At 41.8% G+C, this 23,774-nt stretch overlaps 1 protein-coding gene across 1 annotated transcript; it reads left to right on the top strand.

Annotated features, from left to right (window-relative positions):
• Positions 1 to 1,030: 1,030 nt before the first annotated feature.
• LOC107185349 lies at positions 1,031 to 23,165 on the top strand. Its single transcript, XM_015573014.1, has 11 exons — positions 1,031 to 1,284; positions 11,550 to 11,572; positions 12,180 to 12,259; positions 13,455 to 13,854; positions 14,566 to 14,936; positions 15,368 to 15,678; positions 16,285 to 16,469; positions 16,547 to 16,672; positions 16,886 to 16,942; positions 17,031 to 17,156; positions 20,438 to 23,165. Exons 1-11 carry the CDS (start codon positions 1,262 to 1,264, stop codon positions 23,038 to 23,040), a joined length of 4,305 nt encoding a protein of 1,434 aa, XP_015428500.1. The 5' UTR covers positions 1,031 to 1,261; the 3' UTR covers positions 23,041 to 23,165.
• Positions 23,166 to 23,774: the final 609 nt, after the last annotated feature.

Genomic DNA, 23,774 nt, shown 5'->3' with positions numbered 1-23,774 from the left:
AAAGCGCGTTTATAAAACGGAGCTAGACGTTCCGTTTTTTTACGGAGACGAAAAAAGACGTTTTCGCCGATGTGGCTCGCGAGACGAAAGCGACGATACGCGCGTTATTGTTTTTTTCCGACGCTAATCCGACTTCTTTCGTGGTGGTTGGGCAACTACGGCCGAAGAAATATTGAAAACGCGATAAAAGCATAATAGTTGTTCAGGAAACGTCGCTTTTTAAGTTGGATTTGTTTGTCAGGGCAAGAAACCACCGATTTCATCGATATTATTTTCTTGGGACATACCTTCGATCAGCTGGAACGAATATCGCTTTCTAGAATCGCGTAACGCGTTAAGAAGGGGAAATTGGCGCCTGATGAGAAATCTGTCGTATCGTGTTTAGTATACGACAGATATCTGAAGGCACCATCTTCCCTTTTTCCGCTGGAAAACAGACGCATTACGGGATTCTAGAAAGCAATACTCGTTCAAATCTAATTTGAAACGTACGATAGTATTGGCGCAGCCAGGTTATCAATCAGGGGAGGGGGGCAAAATTTATCTTATGGTTTTCATATTATTTTCCTCCTCTAATAACAGCCTCAGATAGATAAGTTGTAAAAAGCAACCATCTACTATTTTCTCCATGATTCCAACCAATGGTAAAAAAAAACGAATTTACGAGGTTCTGAAGCATTCCTCCCTTCAAGATTATTGTCCCAGTGCGGACTCGAGTTCAGGACAATAATCGACAAGAATCTGTACATATTTCTGAATAGCGTGACGTGATTATAATGTCTTTCCAACAAATTTAAACCAATGGAATTCGCATTGGCTTACACTTTACGCACGTCACGTGACACCACGTAACAGTGTGTGATTTCACGTGACGTGATATTAACGTGTTTCTACGTTAAACCGTATCGAAGTCGAAACTCGAATTCGTCCGTACGCGCCATCAGCGTCCGGCCAACGAAGAAGAGCAATGGCGGCTGTGGTAGCGGTGATCCACGAGCCAAGGGATCTTGGGGCCGCAGTAGCAGCGGGCGCGCGCTAGTGTCGGCATCGGTGCTGCTCGTCCCTTTCCATATCCGGGCGTCTTACCACCACCTCGAACCGCGGCACGGACCTACCGAGGCGGGACAGCGGACAACGACGGCCAAAAGCGAGGAGAACCGGTTCCATATCCACGGGCCTGGTGGAAAGAAAGCGGCAACGAGGCGGCGCGAGCTTACACCGGACTTTCGTATCGTCCAACGGATACCAAAGATTATCCGACATGAGCACGTCGACGATCGTCGGGTAAGAATGAATTTTCTTCCTCCTTAACCCTTTTCGAATTATTACGACGACGCATTTGAAACGTTCTCGGGCAAAGGTGACCGGTGTACATTTAATGAAAAAGCTGCAGATTTGGACCACTCGTCATGGTTTCTTTGGCTGCCAGAAATGGCAGGATTGCTGGGACTGGGGTCTTTTAGTTTGGCTACTCGACTCGTGGGGGAGATGAAGATAATTTTCGAATAGGATGATTGAAATATCTTGGTTATCGTCGTTAAAGGAATGCTACCGTTAAATTATATGTTATGAAAGAAGCTGACGAGACTTTGTGTTTTTAGAATAGTAGATACGATAGGACAGGGGGAATTGGACCCTAGTTGGGTTACTCGATTTGTGGGGGAAATGAAGATAACTTTTTAATAGAAACATAGTTGTTAAAATTTTGTTATCGTGAGTGAGGATATTCTATGATTAAATGATACATAATGTGGGAAAAATGACGAAGATTAAAGTTCAAATAGGGAAATGTTAGACACTATCGAACATGTTGGCTGGGATTCTTCAGTGAAACGGAAAGTTTTGTGGTAGAGGTTGGCTATTCAATGCGTTTCTAGAATACCACAGAAGGTGGAGTAGATATAGCTGACATCTAGGCGTAACTTTGGTGGTCCATGCTACTTGACTCATGACTAGACTGCGGATTTTATGCATTTATAGTTTATAGATAACAAATTTTCTGTTTTATACTTAACGTGATAAGATACTTAAGGGAATTATAAAATTTTTATTTTTCTTCCTACCATTACGAATTACTTTATAAAGTGTTATTTTGCATAAAAATCTGTAGTCTACTCATGAACGAAGGAACGGTTACGTCTTGATCATTGATGCTTGATAAATCCCCTGGACAACTATAACTAATGAACATTGACGGGATAAAAAGTCTCTTGAAAGAACCCGACGACTCGTATATTGATGTAGTTGAAAAAGACAAGATAGATGAAGATCCCACTCTTTAGTCCAAGCTAATTCATGCAAGAAACGAAGATTAAATCTTCAATAGAAAAATATTTCTTGACCACTCCAAAGAGGTCCGACAATAAAATCAAAAGATTCACGAAACATTCTAAAGATCTTGAGTCTTCCTGGGCCAGCAGAAACGGCAGAACAGGTAGATCTGGTTCCCAATTTAGCAGTCGAAGCTATCCCAATTTCTACCAGAGAAGTATTAAATCACAAATACACACAGATTCATCAATCATTTTCAACTAACGTGACTGACAAGATGCTAAAAGTAGAAGTAATAGCCTCCCCGTGGCAGAGTTGGGCACAATTTTATTCATGAATATGATAACGTTATCCTTTGAACAGTTAATGAAATGAAATAATTGTGTTGCCAAGTGTCTACTCATTCGAGAAGAAGAATTATGTTATTGTAAAAATTGAAATTTTCACGGTTATGCTATTAAAAATGGCGAAGTACTTTTTTAAACTTTTGTTCGTTATTTAAAATTTTTTATTTAGATAACAAATTTGCCCATCTCTGTCCCGTGGTAGTCTGACGATCCTTTACGTTTCTTGGCTGCCAGAAATGGTAGGATAGGTAGAACTGGTTCTCACTGTGACCGTTGCAGCCACCTAATTCCTACAAACGAAGAGGATTATCTTTTCGTTCGGCCTGTTGCGATTGAAATGCGAATTTTTTTCTCTCTGTTACGATGGTGGTTTGACGATTTCTCTCGCGAAAACGGGCCTATGCGCGAGCGTCTTCGGGGTCTTTGGACGGCGAGGCTCATTGTGCCATACGGGAATAGTTTGAAGAAGTCGACAGCTGTTTGGTGGTAACACGGTCGCGACGGTTTCGTCGACCGAGGTAATCTGCACACTCGATTTTCTCTGTTTTCCAGGCTGTTACGGAAATAGTCGGCTGGTTTTTGGAGCACGTTAGGGGATTGAGAAAGGTCGGGAACGCTTCGTTTCGCGCTCATGGTGTCCACGAGGAGAAGCTTCTCTCTTGTGACTGGCTATCTGAGAAAATTACGTGCTCTCTAGCCTTCTCGCTTGTTTGTCCTTAGAAACCTTTTCTAACAACATCGAACTTTTTGATCATGTATATCCTATTTTATTAACTTCCTTATTCTAATTTAAAATTATTTCTGTGATATCATTCCTTTTATCGATAGGGAATTCAACTTTTGTCAGGAAAATATCGAAACGTCATTCTTGCAATTTCTGCTCAATAGAGACATTGTATATTCTTCGTGTTTTGAATATCGTTTTAACGCTGTCTTTTTGACTTGTTACTCCAGCTCTTACCAGATACTGCAAAAAGTCTGAAATTTCTGAATCGTTTCTTTGAGCCTCTGTCTGCTTTTTTGGATAATTTAAGTAAACTGTACAAATGTGTATGGACAAGAGGTCAGGGGGAACATTGAATATGGTAGGTTTAATGATGGGCCTTGCAACGATTCCAAGAAACAGCTCCTCGACCTATATTTCGTTGTCGATGTAGAAAACACGGCGGAGGATTCATCGAAGTGACCAACGGAGAGATTTCTCCGCTGAGATCCTACCATTCATATTCGTGTGACGTAGGTTCGAGTAGTGTAGCGTGCTCCTTTGATCGTTTATCTTGAACTCTAGATCTACATATATAGGCGGTAAATTCAGCTTTTAATTGGAATCGTTTTTTTTTTGCATGTAGATACGTGAAAATCCAAAAGGATTTGGTATAGCATTTTGATAAATAGAAAACAGTGGTTATTATGTTCTTTTCTTAAATGTGAAAATTAATTAGTTTTATTAAACTTTTAATTTGGTGTTAGAGAGTAAATGTGGTTAAGTAATACTTGGCAATAATGGATTATTGGAGCTCTATATTTGGAATATGTGAAGAGAGAAAATTGAAGTGATTTCTGTTAATGTAAGTTTCGATAAAAATTGTAGGATATTGAGATATTCATACAGAACACTCTCCCAGAAATGAAAATAAGTTAAAAATAACACGGAATTGCGTGAGGTCAATCTAGAGCGGAAAGAATCTCTCCCAGGGTTAAGAGCTGAATAACATACACTGCCAGTCTTTTACTCTGTATATTTCGAATTTTCAAAGTTTTAAACCTTCTGGGCATTAACTTTTCAAAACTTTAAATATTCAAAATTTCAAACAAGTGAATTTTCCAATTTTCGAACTTCCTAAATTTAAACTTAATCCACAAAAGAACTAACCACTCAAACCGGAATTTAAACGCAAAGGGAATCAAATTCAAAGCCCAAAAGATAAACTTCTATACGGATCCGAAACAAACGAAAACGCAAATAGCTATTTTTAAGGAAGCACGATACTCTCTAAGCTCGATGCATCGAAGTAAGGAGAGCGGCGTTGTTTATAGGCGCCACCCACGGCGTGATTCTATATCCACGCGGATGAGTAATCTCACCGGGCAGCTCGATGAAATAATCGATGCATCGAGACCGTTCGATTGCCCCTGTCCCCGGAGCGTCTCCCGAAATTCAAGGCGCAAGATCATCGACATCGTCGATCACAACCTTCTATTCGTTCTTTCTGCCTATGTAGTCTTTGGCTCTTAACTCGTGACGCCATATTGGAAATACTCGAACAGTGAATAATTCAACTATACAAAGCTCACAACCCAACTCACATTCCAACTTATTACTCAATACTGTTTACTGTTTTTACAATAATTTATGTAGATCGTTTTATACGATTCGTATATTGGGAATTATGTCTTAATCCTTCGTAATCTCTTGTCGTATATTAAAAATATCTAGATTTCTATTTATGATACGATAGTATTTTTATAAAGTTTTTGCAATAAGTTTGTGCGTTCCTTATATCAGGAATAGATAAATTATACACACTTAAAGAGTTTTTTTTGCGTGTACAGATTTTTGTGTGAAATCTTAACAGCATCGCGGCAGAATGACGTCACTGGCGTTTCTCCAAACAACAAAGTTCCTTTTTTAAATATAACAATCCTTTACATTGGCGAAACTACGTAAACTGATGCTATTGCTTATAATTTCTTTGGTTTGGTCTGCGCTATATGCGATAGAAGGTTCATTCGCATCGAGCGCATAATTTTATTACGAAGAATTCATGAAATTTCTGTTTCGTCAGTATGGAAACGATGTTGATCTATTGAATCGTCGTAAATACCTTTTGTCTCGGGCTTTAAGGCGACAATAACTTCGTGTGTACGTATGATCCCGGTTGGCCAGGTTCCTCTAGATCCACGCCCACGCGTGATCCAGTCTTGGACGTCTCGATTGGAGCACGGATTTTCGGCAGTGGCTGCGAAAAAAAACAATGTTTTGGACGTTAGTCAGCCACGCTCGAAATTTCCTACGTAAACACAGATTGTTTCTGAAGCGGTCGACTAAACTACGAGGAGTAGAAGCTCTACCAAACGGTCACTTGTCTGACTTTGACAGGGAAGAGTGAGAATAAAATTGAGTGTGAGTGACGTGAAGTGATTCGAAAAAATAGCAAGATTTTGCTCGTACCAATTTCTTACGTTTAACTTAAATAGCTGAAACTACAAAAAAGTGTAGAGAATAAAAAAAAAGAATCATCGGAGTTTCTGAGACTCCATCTTGGTACCAGAGGGCTAAGAGATACCCAAGAATCGACTAGACAGAGACCATTCACGTCTCTGTTAGATTCCGAAACGGCTCAATGTGATCTAGCCCGTTCCCTCCCCGAAACAACGCGCGGGGATCGAACACGATCGACGGGATGGAAATACACCAACGGGTTTCTAGGTCCACGCCTACGAATCGTCCAATTTTGAACGTACTCGGGAACCTCGCTATTAACGATCACCGCGTGAACCGAGCGGCAGTGGCGGCGACTAGAGAAACCGTCCTGTGACGCGCCGTACGAAGGGGACACGCGTCTCCTCGTCATCGGGGGAAATTCGCAGGTGTGAATGACCCATCGATAGAGGAGGGCACAAGTAAAATTTGTTCATTGCCACGTGCCGCCGGTGGTCCGGTCGACGCGGTGTATTTTTAACGGCGCGTCTATCGTGGGCATCTTCGACTCAACTCGACCGGTTCAACGTTCAACTGTACGCCGGAGGCTGTCGGGCGGAGCTCGAAATATATACCGGGTGTCTCAAAATAGCTTCGACTCCCGGAAATGAGGGGTTCCTATGATGATTTGAAACAAGTTTTTCCTTAGCAAAAATGTTATCCGAGGCTTCGTTAACGAGATATTAACGAAAAACCCCGACCAATCGGAGCGCGAGTCTGCCGGCCGAGCTTCCGCCGTAGCGTTGGCTACCAATCGCAGCGCGTAACCAACGCTACCGCGGAAGCTCGGCTGGCAGACTCCCGCTCCGATTGGTCGAGGTTTTTCGTTAATATCTCGTTAACGGAAGCTCGGATAACATTTTTTCTAAGGAAAAACTTGTTGCAAATCACTTCGATCGTTTCAAATCACTGTCAATCAGGAGTCATTGGAAATTCTTGGGTTTCCTTGTGAATTCTGAGGAACCCTTTGCTTGGTAACTCTTGGGGATCCTTGGGTTCTGTCATGTTTCCTTAAATGAGTTATTGGAAAACCTTTGGTTTTCTTAGGACCTTCAAAGATGCTTCTATTTTTCTAGATTTCATTAAGAATCCTTAGAGATTGGAGGTACACCTTGGGTGTTGTATTCTTTTGGGAGTCATTAGAAATCCTTCTAAGGGATAGAATCTAGGGACCTCCAGACATCCATCTATTCTTCTAGGAGCCTTCAGGCATCCTCCAGTTCTCTTGCATTCCCTTGGATCCTTCTGGTCCCTTAAAAATCATTGACTACCTTGGACACTTCCTGGGTCCTCTTAGAACCCGATCTCTATTTGAACCACCCTGTACATCTGTGTACCTTCTCTATAACCAACCACCAAGTTTTAAAGAACGATCAGGTGGACATTGGCTGTGATCGTGATCGGTAATTCGCGATTCGGCCGCTTGATTCGACCGTCAGGTGTCTTCACCACCGCGGAAAAACCGCGGCGCGACCGTCGAAGCCCCCCAAAAATAAAATAATCGGAAGCATTTTGTGCGGCACGGTAACGCGCAGGTCGGCCCGCTCTAAATTTAACTCCGCCTCGCGTATCTACCTAAATACACTTGTACAAGCCGACCAGCCTGCGTTGGCTGGGTTCCGAGCATCGCGACATCGCGCCATCGATTCGCCGTGACCGAGCTTTTCCGAGAAAGTTCGACTTCTGCCGGGAATCCACGCCCTATCCTACCTGGAGAACTACATAGCGTCGTCTCTTACAACAGATACTTTGTTAAATTAAAACGATTAACCATTTGTTAGATTAAAACCGATCAGCAAATCCCCGCCTGACAGCAAGTATCAATTGGGAACCCATTAATCTTCTTTTATGCGAGAATCAGAGGAGATATCGTTCAAAGTTATGTCATTCTAGTCGCCATATTGCTTCGGATTGATGGTTTTCAGACTGTCGATTTCAGGCATTGTTTGCCGAATATTTTACGCCAAATAGAAACTTTCTTCAAATGTAATAATATTGTTTGTTTTATTTTTAACTCAATAAACTAGAGAAGTTACAGACTAAAATAATAGGACCGTTCACTGACATTGAAGAGTACCTACAGGGGAAAAAGGATCAGGGTCCATATTTCGCATATTACGATATTTGAATTGATACGGATATATTGTTTATTGCAGAATTCATTTTAGTACTTAAATATTAGAAAACAGATAAAAGTTCCAAGTTATTGTCATTTAAAACAATATGAAAATTTTCTGCAATATACACTGTCATATTTTACTCAAAATAAAATCAAGTGGATACTGGTCCTTTTTTCGATGGTAAAATTAGTGGAGAACCGATGTTTCTACGATCGAACATTAACACGTCCCTGGATATCTGAATGAGAAATAATTAAGAATAAACGTCAGGAACACACCGATGTATGCGAAAATGAGGCAGAGCGTCCGATTACCAGAAAAATTCGCGAAGCTTCCGCGAGCGAAACAGTCCCGGCCGTTCACATAAAACGGCACGTGCCGTGATCATGGCGCGAAAATAAAAGCGGCCCTGTTACGCGTTCTTCAGTATTCTATTATTATAAACGACGGATTTTCGCGCAGACCAGAAGTCTACCATCCGTTTCGCTCGTTTCACGATGGATATCCGCGTGTTTGACTTAATACTGGTTCCAAGAAACTTCGTTAAATCAGTGAAACTTGATACTTCGTTGAAATCGATATTAAAATTGACTTGACGTTCGACTTGATCTTTTTAATCTTGATTAAAAGTTTACTGAAATGCGCATGTTGTCTTTTGGAAGAGTAGAGAAATATCATATGATTATGAATAAAAGGAGACAGGAGTCGAAAATTTCAAAGATAATCTTGAAAATCCTGAAATTAGGATAAAAAAGGAAAAACATAGAAATAAAATAAATAGCTTCCAATAGAAAATTGGTCACATGGTACGAGAAATAATTAAAAATTCTTCAACATCTATGGGTGTCCAGTAAAATTGTGTTCTCAAAATTCGTGAGTTTTGACAACGTTTCTTCAAATTTTTATTAATTAAGCCTCACATTCCCATTGTTGGATCATCGATGACCCATCGACAAAAAAACACAATATCCGAATTGTATGACATCTTTTTATCATTCACGATTGATCCAGTCGAATTTAACAGTCTATAATTCCACAGGTTAATTATAGTACAGGGCATAAAATGGTACTTTTTCGGTCTCCAAGAAATACTAAATCGATCATCATCCCTTGTCTTACATTTCAAAGCGGCTCGAACTGTTTTTAAAAAGTTCAATCACCGAACAGTCGTAAAAGGCGAACGCAGTAAAAATAGGGGTCTATCATTATTAAGCAGATAGTAGCTGGCTGCTCCTTGAAACTGTTGTAAAAATATCGCCTCTTTAAATAGCGGATCATCACAATCGTAACTAAACGGCGTTTCATCAACGAAATCACGCACGACCACTTTTCGTGTCATGGACGAATCGTGAACCATTGAAAAAAAACCGACAACGAACATCTGCGAAAATTCACTTGTTTAAAATGTTGAAGTTTGCTATGAGTTGTTCAAATAAAAGTATAGTGATCTAGGAAAGTCAGACTAGTAAAATATGGCCCAAGACATAGTGGTCCAGAGTAAGAAATCATCAAACATGACATTATGTCTTATGGATCATTCAAATTGATGTTTTAGTTTCAGTCATTGGTCTAACGAATAATTTACTCATGGAGATAAACAAAACTTTTTTAAATTGAAATCTTGAGAAATGTCCCCCACTTCGTTTGGTTTAAGAAATGGACAAATGTATATCACTTTTTCCCCTTATTTTCTATTATTAAAGTAGTAGATAATGTTCTAAATTTGTCATTATTTATTCAGATGAAGATATAGTAGTCTAGAAACATGAAACTATTAAAAAATGGCCCTGACGTATTAATCCGAAGTGATAAATCGCCAAACATTTAGGTCACATTTCAACAGCTTTCATTAAGTATTACTTCAATATTTTTAAGTATCTTGAAGTTTCTAAATCTAGAAGAAAGATTCTTCATAAACGGAGATTTGAAGGTCACCTTTACTATTCTGTATTAAAATATACGTCGTTTTTTTACGGTATAAGATTCACTTTATGAAAATGGCACTCCCACTCGATCCGTTTCGGAGACATTTAGATGGCAATCGCTTCTGGACCACCCAGTGCCTCCAATAGGCTCGTGTCATTCTCCTCCACCAACAATAGACGCCTAAGACAGCTCATTTCGAAAATAAAACTAAAAAAGATGGGCACCGTCTTGAACTCCGTCCAATGTTTTGACGTGCAGAATTGATCATGATATCCTCTGACGTTTCTAATATGTAAATGCTAATTCGAAGAGACCGGTTAATTTATCGAAATTCTCGTTCCAAAAATAATTCAGTGACCATTTTCAACCCTCACGATTGAAAATCACCTTTACGACTTCAGTAATTGTAAAATAAAAAGTCTGAAATCGATCATTCTGACGGGTTTGGTAGTTCGAATGTTAAGTATATATACTCAATAAGTCAGTGCGTTCGCTAATACAAAATCGCAAAAACGTTGCAAAATACGTGCAACCTGTAAATATACGTAAGAATATAAAATACTATATAGACAATTACCCAAAAGTCATGTCATCGCTTAACGTCTTTTAACGTCTAAAATGGCCCCGAATGTTTTCCACCGGACTCATTGGCAACACGTAGTAACACGATTTACGCTACCGAATCGTTCGACGGCCGATTACAACCCGGTGATTTTCGAGGTAATTAAGCGAGGCAACCTTCCGATGGGGCCGGGAACTTCCTTAAAAGGATTAGGTAATGAAGCACGGAGCGAGTCATCGGGAGATAACTCGCGGTCGTGACAATGTAGGTTACCATTCGAGGCTCGTTCCTTGATAACTCCAAAAGCAGTTTAGACACGGCGTGCGCACGGTAGCTACTACCCATCAGCTCGTGTAAATCAACAGTGAAGTGTATACATATGTACACACGTTCGAGACCGATCCACTCGAAAATTAAATAAACTTTATATCGGTGACTGCGCGAATGCAGGTACCTCATGACTTCTTTCTTTATTACATTGACTTCTTTAGACCAGTACACATTGCAATGTGCAATAATTTTAACGTTTCTTCTGAAGCTATTTCACGTCGTATTTTTACCAGACCTAACCCAGTACATATTGCAATGTGCAATAATGTCCCACATTTTTATTAACATACGGTATACCTGAGCACGCATTCTCGCGAGCGTAGGCGCGTTGAAATACATACGTACATACATACACCGATCCAAGCATCATGAGTATCGTGACTCAACGCGTTCGCGTTCCACAGATAAGCAAGGAATGCGTTTCGTTTGAATTCATGTTTAGACCGAATCCTCTGGAATCGTTTCGCGACTTCTTAACCTCCATTCGGATAGAAGAGTCTCTGAGGTTCTTTTATTGTTTCATAATGAACAATATAATAATATATACATAATACATAATAAAAAAAATTTTAAGTTACTATTTGACTAGATAAATAAATTAAATTAAAAGAAGTATAATATTTTAGAATTATTAAGTTCAGCTATTCTGTACTGTTAGAGCATCTAAGACTCTTCTCCATTCTATCTTAATGAAGGTTAACAAACAAAATGCGAAGGCTAACGAAAGAAATGCATCTCATGCTTATCTGATTCAGTACAACCTAAGTAACCGATTGTGTTTCTTGTTGCAGGAATTCGGACGGTCCAGTGACAGGTACGTACCTCCACATCCATCTATGAATAATTACTTAAACTTACCGAACAGTAGCAAACAATATTCAATACACCAGATCAGATGTACCAGTTACAGCGATCCAACTATTTCTTAATAATTTTCCAAAATTCTACACCATTCTCATTCAATAAAATCACGGAAAGATAATTTTAATTTAAAATGGACCACATCGTAATTGAAAAATAAAGCGAATTACTTATTGATACACCTGATACAATACAAATTGCTCGGGTCGGTACAATGAATTAACCCATTAAGACCCAAGATTGCGTTAACGCAACATTTCACTCGTAATTTTTTTTTCATTGAATTTACATTAGTGAATTCTGCTTTTCGTGTTGCAGTTATGAAAAAGGATTTCAAAGATTTGCTGAATATTTTTTTCACTATTAAAAATCACCTTATTTCACTGCTTGGGACTTAATGGGTTAACACGAACAAAAGTTATCGAATTTCTGGCCCCTTTTCTCCACCGATTTCTGCCGATCGACAACTTATTCGCCGAGCCACGAAGAACGATGCGCAGGCGATCCGCAGATACCTGCGCCACCTCGTTAGCATTCCGCTAAATCGCTAATTGTTCCAGGACTTTGTCCCGCGCCACCTCCACCGCCGCCGCCTCCAGTGCCGGGCCAGGTACCGGCGATGAGGATCAACACCGTAGAGGTAAGGCACCTCGTGTCAGTTTACCTTCATGACCAGTCCGCGACTGAACACACCGTTGTATTCGCCGTGAGACGCGAGTAAACAGAAAAGAAAAGAAAGGGAAAAAAAGTTACACGGTTCGCCTTTGTCCCTCGTTTAAAGTGGAAATTCAACATGGTGAGAGATCGAAAGAACGTGAAATTCCTTTAAATTTTCTCTGTGCATCACTTAGTAATTATTTATAAACGGTTGCGTGAAATTCCCGCGGATTTTATCGCTCGACGAAGTAAAAATCTAATTTTCTTTATTGGATTCGGCTGCGAGACCTTGAGAGATAAGGAGCAACGAGTGTCGGTGAAATTGTTTTGCATGCAATTAAACATGTTGGCTGAGTGCCTTGGTTGATAATACATGCGTAATTCGAATTGTGGTTCACACCTGTGTGTGGTAGCTTGGTGAATGACGACTGGCACGATGAGTTTAGTTTCTGTTAGAAGCTTCCAGTCGGGTTGGTTCGGAATTATTGAAAAGAGAAGTGCTTTCGAATGTTAATTCTGGGTGGTGGGTGACGCTGGAATGTTTATGGAAATGTTAAAAGTTCGAGTATTATTTCATTGTTGCGAGAAGCAAAGGAAATTCTCTAGTAAAATAGTTGTGGATGGTGGAATGTTTATGTAAATCCTGAAAGTGTCAGTATAATTTAATTGTTGAAAGAAACAAAGGAATTTTTTAATAAAATTATCGTACTCCTCTATAAATGTTAGTATGTGGTGTAGTAGTAGATTGAAGAATGGAGAATAAGTTCACACGAATGTACACATATGCTTCGACTATTATTACTTGTATTTACGTCTCTTGGTAAAAGTTACCCAGAAGCCTCACCTTGCCCTCATCATTCACCAATGTCAATATCAACATCAATTTATCAAGAATATATACAAAATACCGTGCATTATTCAGAAACGACATAAAAAAATTAACAATGGTAATTTTACAAAAGATTCTCTAACTCTGAAACGGAATCGAGTTTTTCAACACGTTTTGTCTCCTACAGTAGCCTAACTTTATTTTCCTATGAATCTGATTGAATATAGCCTACCAAATTAAACTTTTATATACGATTAAATGGGATTGTGTACAATTTCTATGGTACAGTAACAAAAAAAAAAAACATCGTTAAACACGCTCTAAGGTGGTATTTCTCCTTTGAACCCAGACGCCAACGATAAGAAGGCCGCAGCTCGTTCCGAACGATGTCTACGAGCCGCCAGCGGCCATTCAGAACGCGATGCTGACGAAGGACAAGAAGCCTTTCACGTACACGCCTGGAATGGGTGGCAAGCTGGACCTTTCGCAGATCCGAAGCCCCCGAATGGCGCGTAGAGTCGCGAAGAACGCAAACGACGAAGGCATCGAGGGTCCGCCGAAGTCCGCGCTCGAGACGAAACCGACACCGCCGTCGAACGCTGCGGCGAATCTGTTTGTTCAGCCACAGGTGGCGATACCTGTATTCCCGACCAATATTCCAGTTCCACCCCCCGCGAACAGGACACCGCCGACACCGCCAGCTAACAGAACACCCACGACACCTCCTACCAATAGGATCCCATCGAACGGTGAGTGGAGTCGAGATAATTGGGTTCTATGAGATACAGTAGACTCTTACTATATTGCCACTGAACATATTGCCACGCGAGGCACGTCCCTTTCACACGTACTTTCGAGCAGGGACTTCTATCGAAACGTAAAATACCGGTATGATACCGGTATTTTCGGTTGTACCTTCGTAACCCTTATAGAAACCGAAATATGAAAATACTAATTTATACTGAGTGTCGGAAATAATTACGAATATTCATGAAACCGTGTGGATCTCTATTGTTAGTGGCAGAGAGATAAAAAATGTGCTGTTTAATTGAATTATGATAGAGGTTACGACATACAGAATGTTTCTAAAACAAGTGATCAGACTTTGGAGACATATTGTAATCACGATAAGGAGGTCAATAGTCACATAACGAGGGTTCTGGGCATTCTTTCCACTAGTTGCTTATTCAGTTCGTTAATTCTTCATCGCAGAATGCTATCGTATTGTGCTGACTGTGGAATCGATTACCGTTACCGTCGTCAACATTCCGTCACAAAATTACAAGCACAACGTCAGCAGTATCCGTAACACAATTTTAACTGTGGAGACTACGATGCCTGCTGGTAGCGCCATTTTCGCTCAGTTCGCTACTGTTGCATAAAAAAAACACCGTACTTATATCTTCTACATCCTAATAAAAAAAACAAACAAAAGTGTAAAGATCTTCAACAAATTGCAGTTCCAGAGAAGCAACCGGAATCAGTGAAGCCAGTAACAAAAGTGGAGACCAAAATGGCGCCATTGGTGATGACATCCGTTCAACCAGGTAGCCCAGAGAGTCCCAGCACACCGACACAAGTTACCCTAGCCAAAGCGCCGACACCCTGGCTCCAGAACAAGAACAAGCCGCAAGAGGAATTGCCTGAATTTCAGCAAATGCAGCAACCGCCTCAGTGGCAACCAGCTCAGCAGAAGCCCCAGCAGCCCCAGCAATACCAGAACCAACAGCCTCTACAGATGAATCAACAGCAACAGAAACGCCCATACTCCAGTCCGCCGGTGTCCCAGCAAGCTAGCCCACAGACGCAAGAACGCGTGATACCGATCCGCGTGAGTTCCTTTATCTGTTATTAGTGCTATATTTGCTCGATTGCTATGTTGTATGTCTGATTTAAAACTATAGTAAATCATCGATGAGTGTTTCTAGGCTCCTCGGCACGGAGTGTTCAAATATCATACCCTCCACTGGACGCTTGACTGGTTCCACAGGGGATCCCCAGTGGTGGGGATGACGTCTGAACAATCAGTGCCCAGGAGAGTTCGAACAATCATTATTTATTGTATTTACCTACTCGTGGAATTGATGCACCTTGGGCCAACATCTCCATTTGCCTTCAACACTTGTCAGAAACGTTTTTATCAATACTTAGATTTTTAATAAGAACTGCACCCCTTAGGTCGTCACTTAAACTAAACGAACTTCCCTTGAAATTAACAACCTCCATCGTCGAGTGGATTTTTCAATTTCGTATTCTCCGTAGATCGAGGACAGACCGTCCGTGTTCGACGTGAAACGCGAACAAGGTCACCATCAGTTTAAGCAACCGAGCCCCCACCATCAGCAGCGATGGGGGCAGCAGGCGGTTCAGAATCAGGTGCAAAGTCAGGTGCAAAAGCAGCCGACACCTCAACCAGCTCCATCGTCAGGTGGCAACAGTTTTATCATACCAATCATGATCGAGGGTAGCGAGAAGAAGTCTGCTGCTGGACCAGGATCGAATCCCTCGTACTCGCAGCCTACCATGGTGGTCAGAAATAACGTGCAAGGCGCCGAGAACCAGACCGTGAAAGTGTAAGTCAGGTGTTGCGTAATAAATGTCGTTTTTGGACAATAGAATTTGAACGATTGTAACTTGTTTCGTCGAAATACGAACCACCTGAACTGACACTCTTGCCAAATCAGTTATAAGCTTCTCTAATTGTCAAACACTGATCAAAAGAGTTAGAGAATCATCTGTTGCAGTCACTCTGTTCGTCGAGACGACGTATAATCTCCGAAAAGATTTCTTATACAACTGCTATTAATAAGCTCTTAAATTTCAGTCCTTATTAATATTACACTTAGATCAGGGGTGCAGAAGCAATTGTTACGTTATTCTGTCAGGTTTTTTGCTATTTTCCATAAATATAATTTGCTACTATGAACTGTTTAATAATAGTTTCTTAACTGTTGATCGTTGGATCTACTGATGCTACTAAATAGCAATCGGTAGATAATGTGTTAATGGTGTTAATGTTGTACTTAGCAAACCTATAGCACCTGTTTGGTTCTTCTGCTCGGTGGGTGCAATAGAAGCACTCACATCAGCGATCCCCTAATTTTTTTTAGCAGTGTAATACAGTCTTTTATTCTTATCAGAGATATCAAAGAAGGTGATTGTGATTTGATTGCCAACAGGATACCGCAACGTGGACCAACTCCGGTTGTGCAGGCGGACTCTGGGCCAGTTCAATCCAGATCGTTCCGTGTCCTTCAAAAAATCACCGACACGGACTCAACGAACGACGTCGACCCAGATCAGATACGCAAACTTCAATTGCTAGATGACGACAGGATCTTGATGAATAAATTCAAGGAACAAGGTACGATTGCGTTCTGGGGAAAATGTTTCTGGACTAATTTTTCTTTCTGGTTCTAATTAGTTTCTTTGATTTTACAGTTGACAATGAGAACACCCTCCATTACGAGGAGGATCCGAGATACCGCGGCTCCGCGATACCGTCTCGAGCCTTTCGCTATTTGCAAACGATGACCGAGTCTGGTGACATCCCTGTTGCGACTACGAGTGAGTTTCTTATATTTCTACAATGTTTACGTGTGAAATTTTAAAGGACTTTGTCCTTATTGTTGGTCTACGAAGTGTTCCTGTGAACCAACTCTCATGTAAATGAATACTTAAGGTCTGGATTAGGTCTCGGTTAGAAACTTATACCAATTTAATTTATGAAAATATCAAACCACTGTATAAATATTATGTGTTAACGCGTATATGTTACAGCGCCACGACAACAAAGCGCCATTAACAAGAGACAGAACAGGAATTCAAAGTCTTTCGGTAAGTAAAATCGTAGGTAATAGATTTAACAATTGTATTTTCACCACTTCCCTAAATACGTTTCATTTCGACTCGCGGTCTTTTCCAGAGGAAACACAAGCGAACCTGCCGCCGAGCGAGCAACAGGTCCAGGAACCAAAGAAATACATGGGCAGCGCGATTCCCTCGAGGTCCTTCAGGATACTGCAAGCGATGACAGCGCCTGAAAGCGTCGGTGAGTGCATATGTACATCGAACAGACCGCCATCGACATCGTGTGTCACCTCAATATATTGCGACCACACGGGCGTATACAGGGTGTCCCAAAATACCTTCGACTCCCAAAAATGAGGGATTCTTGGGATGATTTGGAACAATTTTTTCCTTAGCGAAAATGTTATCCGAGGCTTTGTTAACGAGATATTAACGAAAAACCCCGAGCCAGCAGACTCACGCTCTAATTGGTCGGGGTTTTTCGTTAATATCTCGTTAACAAAGCCTTGGATAATATTTTCGCTAAGGAAAAAGTTGTTCCAAATAATCCCAGGAACCCCTCACTCCCGGGAGTCGAAACTATTCTGAGACACCTTGTATATACACACGTCATAATTCACCGCAGAATATACCAAAAACACCGCTACTCGACCATCGGATTAATCGCAAGAAGCTTCTATTGACCATATTTTTCTTTTCTACCATTGATGTTCAGTGACAAAGCGTCTCACACCACCTCTAATGAACGATTAATTACCAAAAAAAAAAAAAAACAACAACAACGAAACCGATGTAACATCGTGATTGCGTGCCGTCGCTGGAACTATTCCCGGAATCCTGTGTTCACAGGAATAAAACGAAAATTCCTTGGCGTTCAGGTCGATTCCCGGGCGAAAAGAAAATTTTGGGGGGTGATTATCGGGTTCGAACACCTTCGCGCTACCTTATTCCTTCCACCCCCCTTTCGGAGAACCGATTGATTCTATTGGAAAACCCGTATTAACGGGTGAACGAGGGCAGAAATCACTAAAATGTGCAATTTCGTGTGTATAAATTGTTGATGTTACCCTATCGACGTAATTGGGTCGGACGGTTGCCCCTGAAATGGACGATATTTTCTCAATGTTTCATGTCTGTATTAAAATGTACATGGACTTTCACAATTTTGCAAACTTCTTTAAAATTCTACTTTTTTCTATTCTTTCTATGTCTACTTCTTCATCTACTTCACGTCACTTCAATTATCGTTGCATAGATAGTTCAGTTCACAAAAACAACAAAAAAAATACAACAAAAACAGTAGACATTTAATTCTAAAATAAGTAGAGTTGTCATGTAAAATAAAAAAAAAACGACCTGTAATAATTTTCGTTCACGAGAGCATAATTAAATATGCGTATCAAGAAGATCGTCCATTTTCTGTGCGACAACTGTCCCGAGCTGTAACATTGAACCTGAAGTTGTGGTTGTCGTGACAGCTGATTCTAAGCCTCGGTTAATCGAACTGTGTTCAAGCTCCACACTGTATAGCAGAGAGTGAATCATTGATCTAATTTGCGTCGATCCAGTAATACCGTAGTTATGTCAAGTCGATCGTCGTACGGCCGACTGAATGCAGGCCAATCGTCGTAGACGATGCTAGTCTCCGTAATCGAAATTAATACGGCGGAAGCTACGAATGGACTGGGTACTTAACGGGAATGTTGCATGTTATATTAATTGATTTCACGTGTTCACTGTCGCTGGGATTTAATATTTCTATAATGACAAGTGCATCACTTGCATGTATCTGGATACGAATATTTTGGACCCTGATACAGAGGACAGAGCCGTCGTGGCCGGAAACCTCGTGTCTATCTTAATGAAATATTTCCGAACGATCTGACCGTTCTAAATTCATTCGATTGACATTTTGCAGTCTTGAAACTTTCGGTTTCTTTTGAGATTTCAACTGAAATTTTCTTCCAATCATTCGATATTACATCCCTGAAGCAATATTTCTCTAAGATAGATCGAGTCGTGTATATAAGTGTATCCGAAAGTAATGGCCAATTAATTACAGTGAACACCTCACTGTTCGAGTCAAAATCACTGTTTTCTTCATTGCGTTCCGTGATTCGTATCTTTGCAACCTTTGAAAGTTTAGAAACGAAAAAAAGATACAAAAATACATACACAGTGGAATAAAAAAATTTGAAACTAAGAACAACCGTGAAAATAAATACAAAAACAGAGGTCCCTATTTTGTAAAAAGTGATGAATTGTTTATTTACGTGTTTATCGAGACCATGGTACAGAAAAATAATTTTTTAAAGGATCAACCACTCTACGATCGTCGGGTCTAGCTTTCGTCCAACCAGCGAGAAAAATTTATTTAAAATTAAGAAAAGTAGTTCAATTAACTCGACGTCTAATAAAGAAACGGCCATTACCTTCGTATACACCGTCATTGTATCGTTAACGAAGACGAAATGTAGCACCTCGACAAGAGAATTCCGTCCAGAATATTACGAGCATGTTTTCCTTCACGAACGTTAACCGTCGCTTCGAGCCGAGTATCTTCCCGTCGGGGATCATCGACGAGCTGGTGTTTGCGTTGACGAAATTTTCGAAGGTTTCCTTTGAACACAGGATCACACACGTTTTCTTTTCTCGTAACCGTCCGATTACACGTCGCTTATCCTCGCCGTCAGATGCTCCAGTCCCGTGTACACCTCGCTTGTCTATCGGGTTCCTAACTATCGGAAGCTCGTTCACGTTAGACATTTACCTCGTGTTCCCATTTCCCTTCCCCAAACACTGACAATTAAACCCTGCTGTTCCCCTTAATTATTCTTTACTTTGTGTCCCTTCGAATAAAATTATTTCAAACATTGAAACTATTTGTTCTTTATAAATGGGAAATACATAAGAAGCAGACAGAAAATTGAAGTAGGTACGTTGGATACTAAAAACAAATATATAAAAATATAATACCTATTGAAATATAGTATTCATTTCGGGTCATATAGACCCGAGGAGAACAGCAGGATTGAGAGACTCGTTACTATAATCGCGACAAATCGAATCGAGAATATATTTCTACCTAAGATACCCCGATTAGTCTACAGAAACTGGAATTTTGGAAAAAAAAACTAACTTGTTCACTTAATTAACACGGGCACAGAACCTCCAGTTTACGCTGTAAAGGACACCGACGACAGACGTTTAGTTCCTCATTTAGGTTACAGAGAGCAACAACCTACCAAAATAGTAAAGAAGCTACATTTTTATCCGTATGTCCACACCGCTCTATCCCCTAGCACCTGAGATTAAATCACGTAGCGAATGTCTACCGTGCGAGCTTCCATTGAGTCCGCAATTCGGAACCGAACCCTACAAAGCTGACCAAAAGGGATCGTAGGGAAGGGGAGGGGGGTAACGGGGAGGGCTAGAAGATGGAAGAAACGCAAGCCCACACCACAACCCCAAGATCGGACCAGTTGAACTTGTTGTCTGAATGCATTGTGCTGTTTGTTGTAGCCACGCAAGAAAATCGTCAAGCAGATTACACCTGCCAAACCGAGAATAACGTTCCGGGCAATCAGCAGGGTGTCTTCCATCCCCCCTGTCCGCCTCCATTCTGGAGTCCCGAGGGTGGTTGGTGGGGCTACTATCCCCTCCCTTATCCCGGCGTCGCGAGCGACGCCTACTCCTACCATCCTGACAACACCGCCTACATATACTTTCCAATTTACAATCAAAATTACCCAGGTTCCCCACGGTACGATCCAACGAGTGTAGACAAAAATGCTTGTCCGTATCCACCGCCGTACGTGATCCCCGTTCCTCCGCAAGCTGGTAATCGCGGTCACAGCTGGGGACAAACGGGCGGTAGCTTCGCGACAGCCAACCCCGAATCACCGTCGAGTAACCAGGATAACAAGAGCAACGAGGCTAACATCTCGAACGGTATCGATCAGAACGGTCTCGCCCAATGGGACAGAGAGAATAACAGCGTGTCCAGGACCGCGAGCAGCAACAGCAAAGACAGCGACTGCACCACCGCCATGAACATAACGGACGAAGAAGAGATTCCAGAGGTGATCGTGACCTCAGAGATCGTGGAGAATGTTTCTGACCAGTTGGTGGGCACGAAGTGCGCAAACGATAGCTTGAACGTCGCAGTTCCCAACTATACTTACATAGACACCAGCGACTCGAACGATTCAACCGATTCAGAGTCGGAAACCGACGACAACGAGTCCGTCATCGAGTCGTCGAAGAGCTGCTGTGATGATAATTCAGACGACACGTCCTCGGACAGCGAGGATTCTGACTCCTATCTGGCCTACTCGACTGGCTTGAATCCTCATGGGAAGTTCGAGAAGGATAACGACAGGAATAGCCAGAGGAAAGTGTCCTCGGTTTCGTCGTCGGAGAAGAAGCCTGAGATAAATGGTGAACAGCATATCGAATGCGATAAATTGGACCCCACGTTCCCCCATCAGTTAAGCGTCATCTATGAGGATATAGAGCAAAACGACTCGGAGAATCCAAGACCGCGAGAACCGAAGAACGTGTGCGATTGGAACGAAACGCCTTTCGAGGCAACGGACGATCCTCCTGATGAAACGGACAACACTACTGTCAGCGTCAGTTTACCGCTGAGAATCAAGTTCTCCGTGTCGGAGAACAACGAGGATGTGACCACGGTGATCGTTGGCGACAGCACCATCAAACCAGAAAGGGTATATAGCAAGGATGACGGGAGAGGCCAGAAGAGCCAAGAGAACAGGAGCCAAGAGAAGCCGAATGACGTTTCGGTGAACTTTCTGGTGAACAATGACACCAGCGTGGACTTCACCTTCAAGAAAGAAACGTCCGAGAACAAAAGTAGAACAAACGGTCACGTGGCTGAGAGGACGAAAGAGGAGACCGTGGAAAGCAAGATGGACAGGATCGAGGATCCAGTGGTACCACACGTGAACTTCACGTTAAGGAAGATCCCAACCAGGATGAACAGAATGAACTGCGAGGAGAGCATCGAAACGGAATTCACGATCAAAAGGAAGCCACCGAGAAAGGAGGAATGTAGATTAGATAAGCAGCAAGAGGACTGTTCGATGAGCACCAGCACAGTAACGTCGAACGAGGACAGTTCGACCATCAGCAGAGAAACAGTGATCACAGAAAGAGAAACGAACTCGAAGATCATAGAAGCTACCCCAGACATATGCGACATCAACAAGAACATCCTGAAGCCGGAAGTCGTAGTGTCCGAGTGCAACTGGAACGAGGACATGAAACACCCTGACAATTACCAGATCACACCTATGAAAATAGATCAAACAGAGACGTTGCAGGTGAGCAATGACCCTCCACGAAAGATCGAAGAGGAGGATAAATCTACGAAGGAACCGAAGCACCTTCTAAGCGTGCAGAACTCCCGCGAGGAGACCGACGACGAGGACAGCGGCGTCACATCCGACATGAGTCGAATGATATCCGAGGTGGACACAGACTCCGAGTGCACCTCCTCGAAGAACATCAGAAAGTATCAGCGAACCCAGACGCATTCGCGATTGTTCAAGCTGCTGAACGACGACTCGATCTTGCCGGAGGCCACGGAGAAAACGGAGTCGCCAGCCAGGAGGGAATACCTGAGTCTGCCATTGAAGAACAACACGTTCAACTACGACGAAAGCTACTGTTCGAACTACTCGAGCGGCCTGACCTCGCCTGAGTATTCGCCAGTCTGCGAGCAATCCTGGCGCAGGTTACACGACTCGGAGAACGGAAGCACGAACCAAAGGGTGCCGGATCAGAACGGTGGCGAGTACCAGGCTGGTGGTAATCCTCTGACCCGACAGGATCGAGTCCCTAGCAAAGAGGATCCGTATTATCAGGCCTGGAAGACCAGCAAGTCCCCAGCGCCTCTGGATCACGACGTGGTCCCGTCGTTGGCCTTCAAGACCCTCGAAAGCAAAAGACCCCCGTGGGCCTACAAGGTGAACGTTCTTTGTCCTAGGATCAAGAGCACCAAAAACGTACCCCATACGCTGCAAACAAGCAAGATCATCGAATCCTCCGTGTCCCCTAATCCAATGTCCTACGCGAACCACCTGAGTACCGACCATTGCTGATGGCCCGGGGCAGAATGAGGCCGTGTTTGGCCGCGAGCAACCGGTCCACGGAACGAGCCTCGCGCAACTATTTTCTCTAGCATTCGCAAGACTGGGCTGACTATGGCCCGGGGGGGCTACAGGCTACGTGGTTTTTTTTTCTATCGGTACATATCGTTTTCCATTTATATCCATCTATTCGCTCTTTAATTTTCTTTATTCATTTACTCTCGTGTTGTTCTTTCTTCTGTCCTTTTTTTTTTTGTTCCTTTATTTCTTTCGAGTTTTTTTTCTCTACTTTTTTTCTGATTTCTTTTTTGTTCGATCGTTTGATCCGTTCCTCGTTCGAACTTCCGAGAGCCGTTTCACGGGGGACACTCTGTCGAATGACGATCGAAATGTTTCGATTTTCTTTTCTGAGACTGTGACAGTCTTAGGTAATAGAACTTTACAAATGAAAATATTAGAATTTGTAAGACAGAAAATTAAACTTGGACAATAAACAAGAACTTTTAAGAGAAATAATTTCTTTAAATTTAGAAAGTTAGTATTTCACTTTATGTTTTCGTTGTCAACTATCTAATCGATCATAAAATTCCAGCACAGACAATATCATCTCACATATTTTTCCATTAATATACAAGAAAATACGTAATAAAATATAAAGAAAACAGATTATAAAAAATTTGGCCACCTATTATAGGAACAATATACATACACACACGCATACAAAAATGTAACGAGACCAGAGAAAG

Source organism: Dufourea novaeangliae, unplaced genomic scaffold (genome assembly GCF_001272555.1).
Source record: "Dufourea novaeangliae isolate 0120121106 unplaced genomic scaffold, ASM127255v1 scaffold60, whole genome shotgun sequence".
NCBI lineage: Eukaryota > Metazoa > Arthropoda > Insecta > Hymenoptera > Halictidae > Dufourea > Dufourea novaeangliae.
The sequence above is the reverse complement of the archived record's forward strand: the minus strand, read 5'-3'. Positions and strand labels throughout refer to the sequence as shown.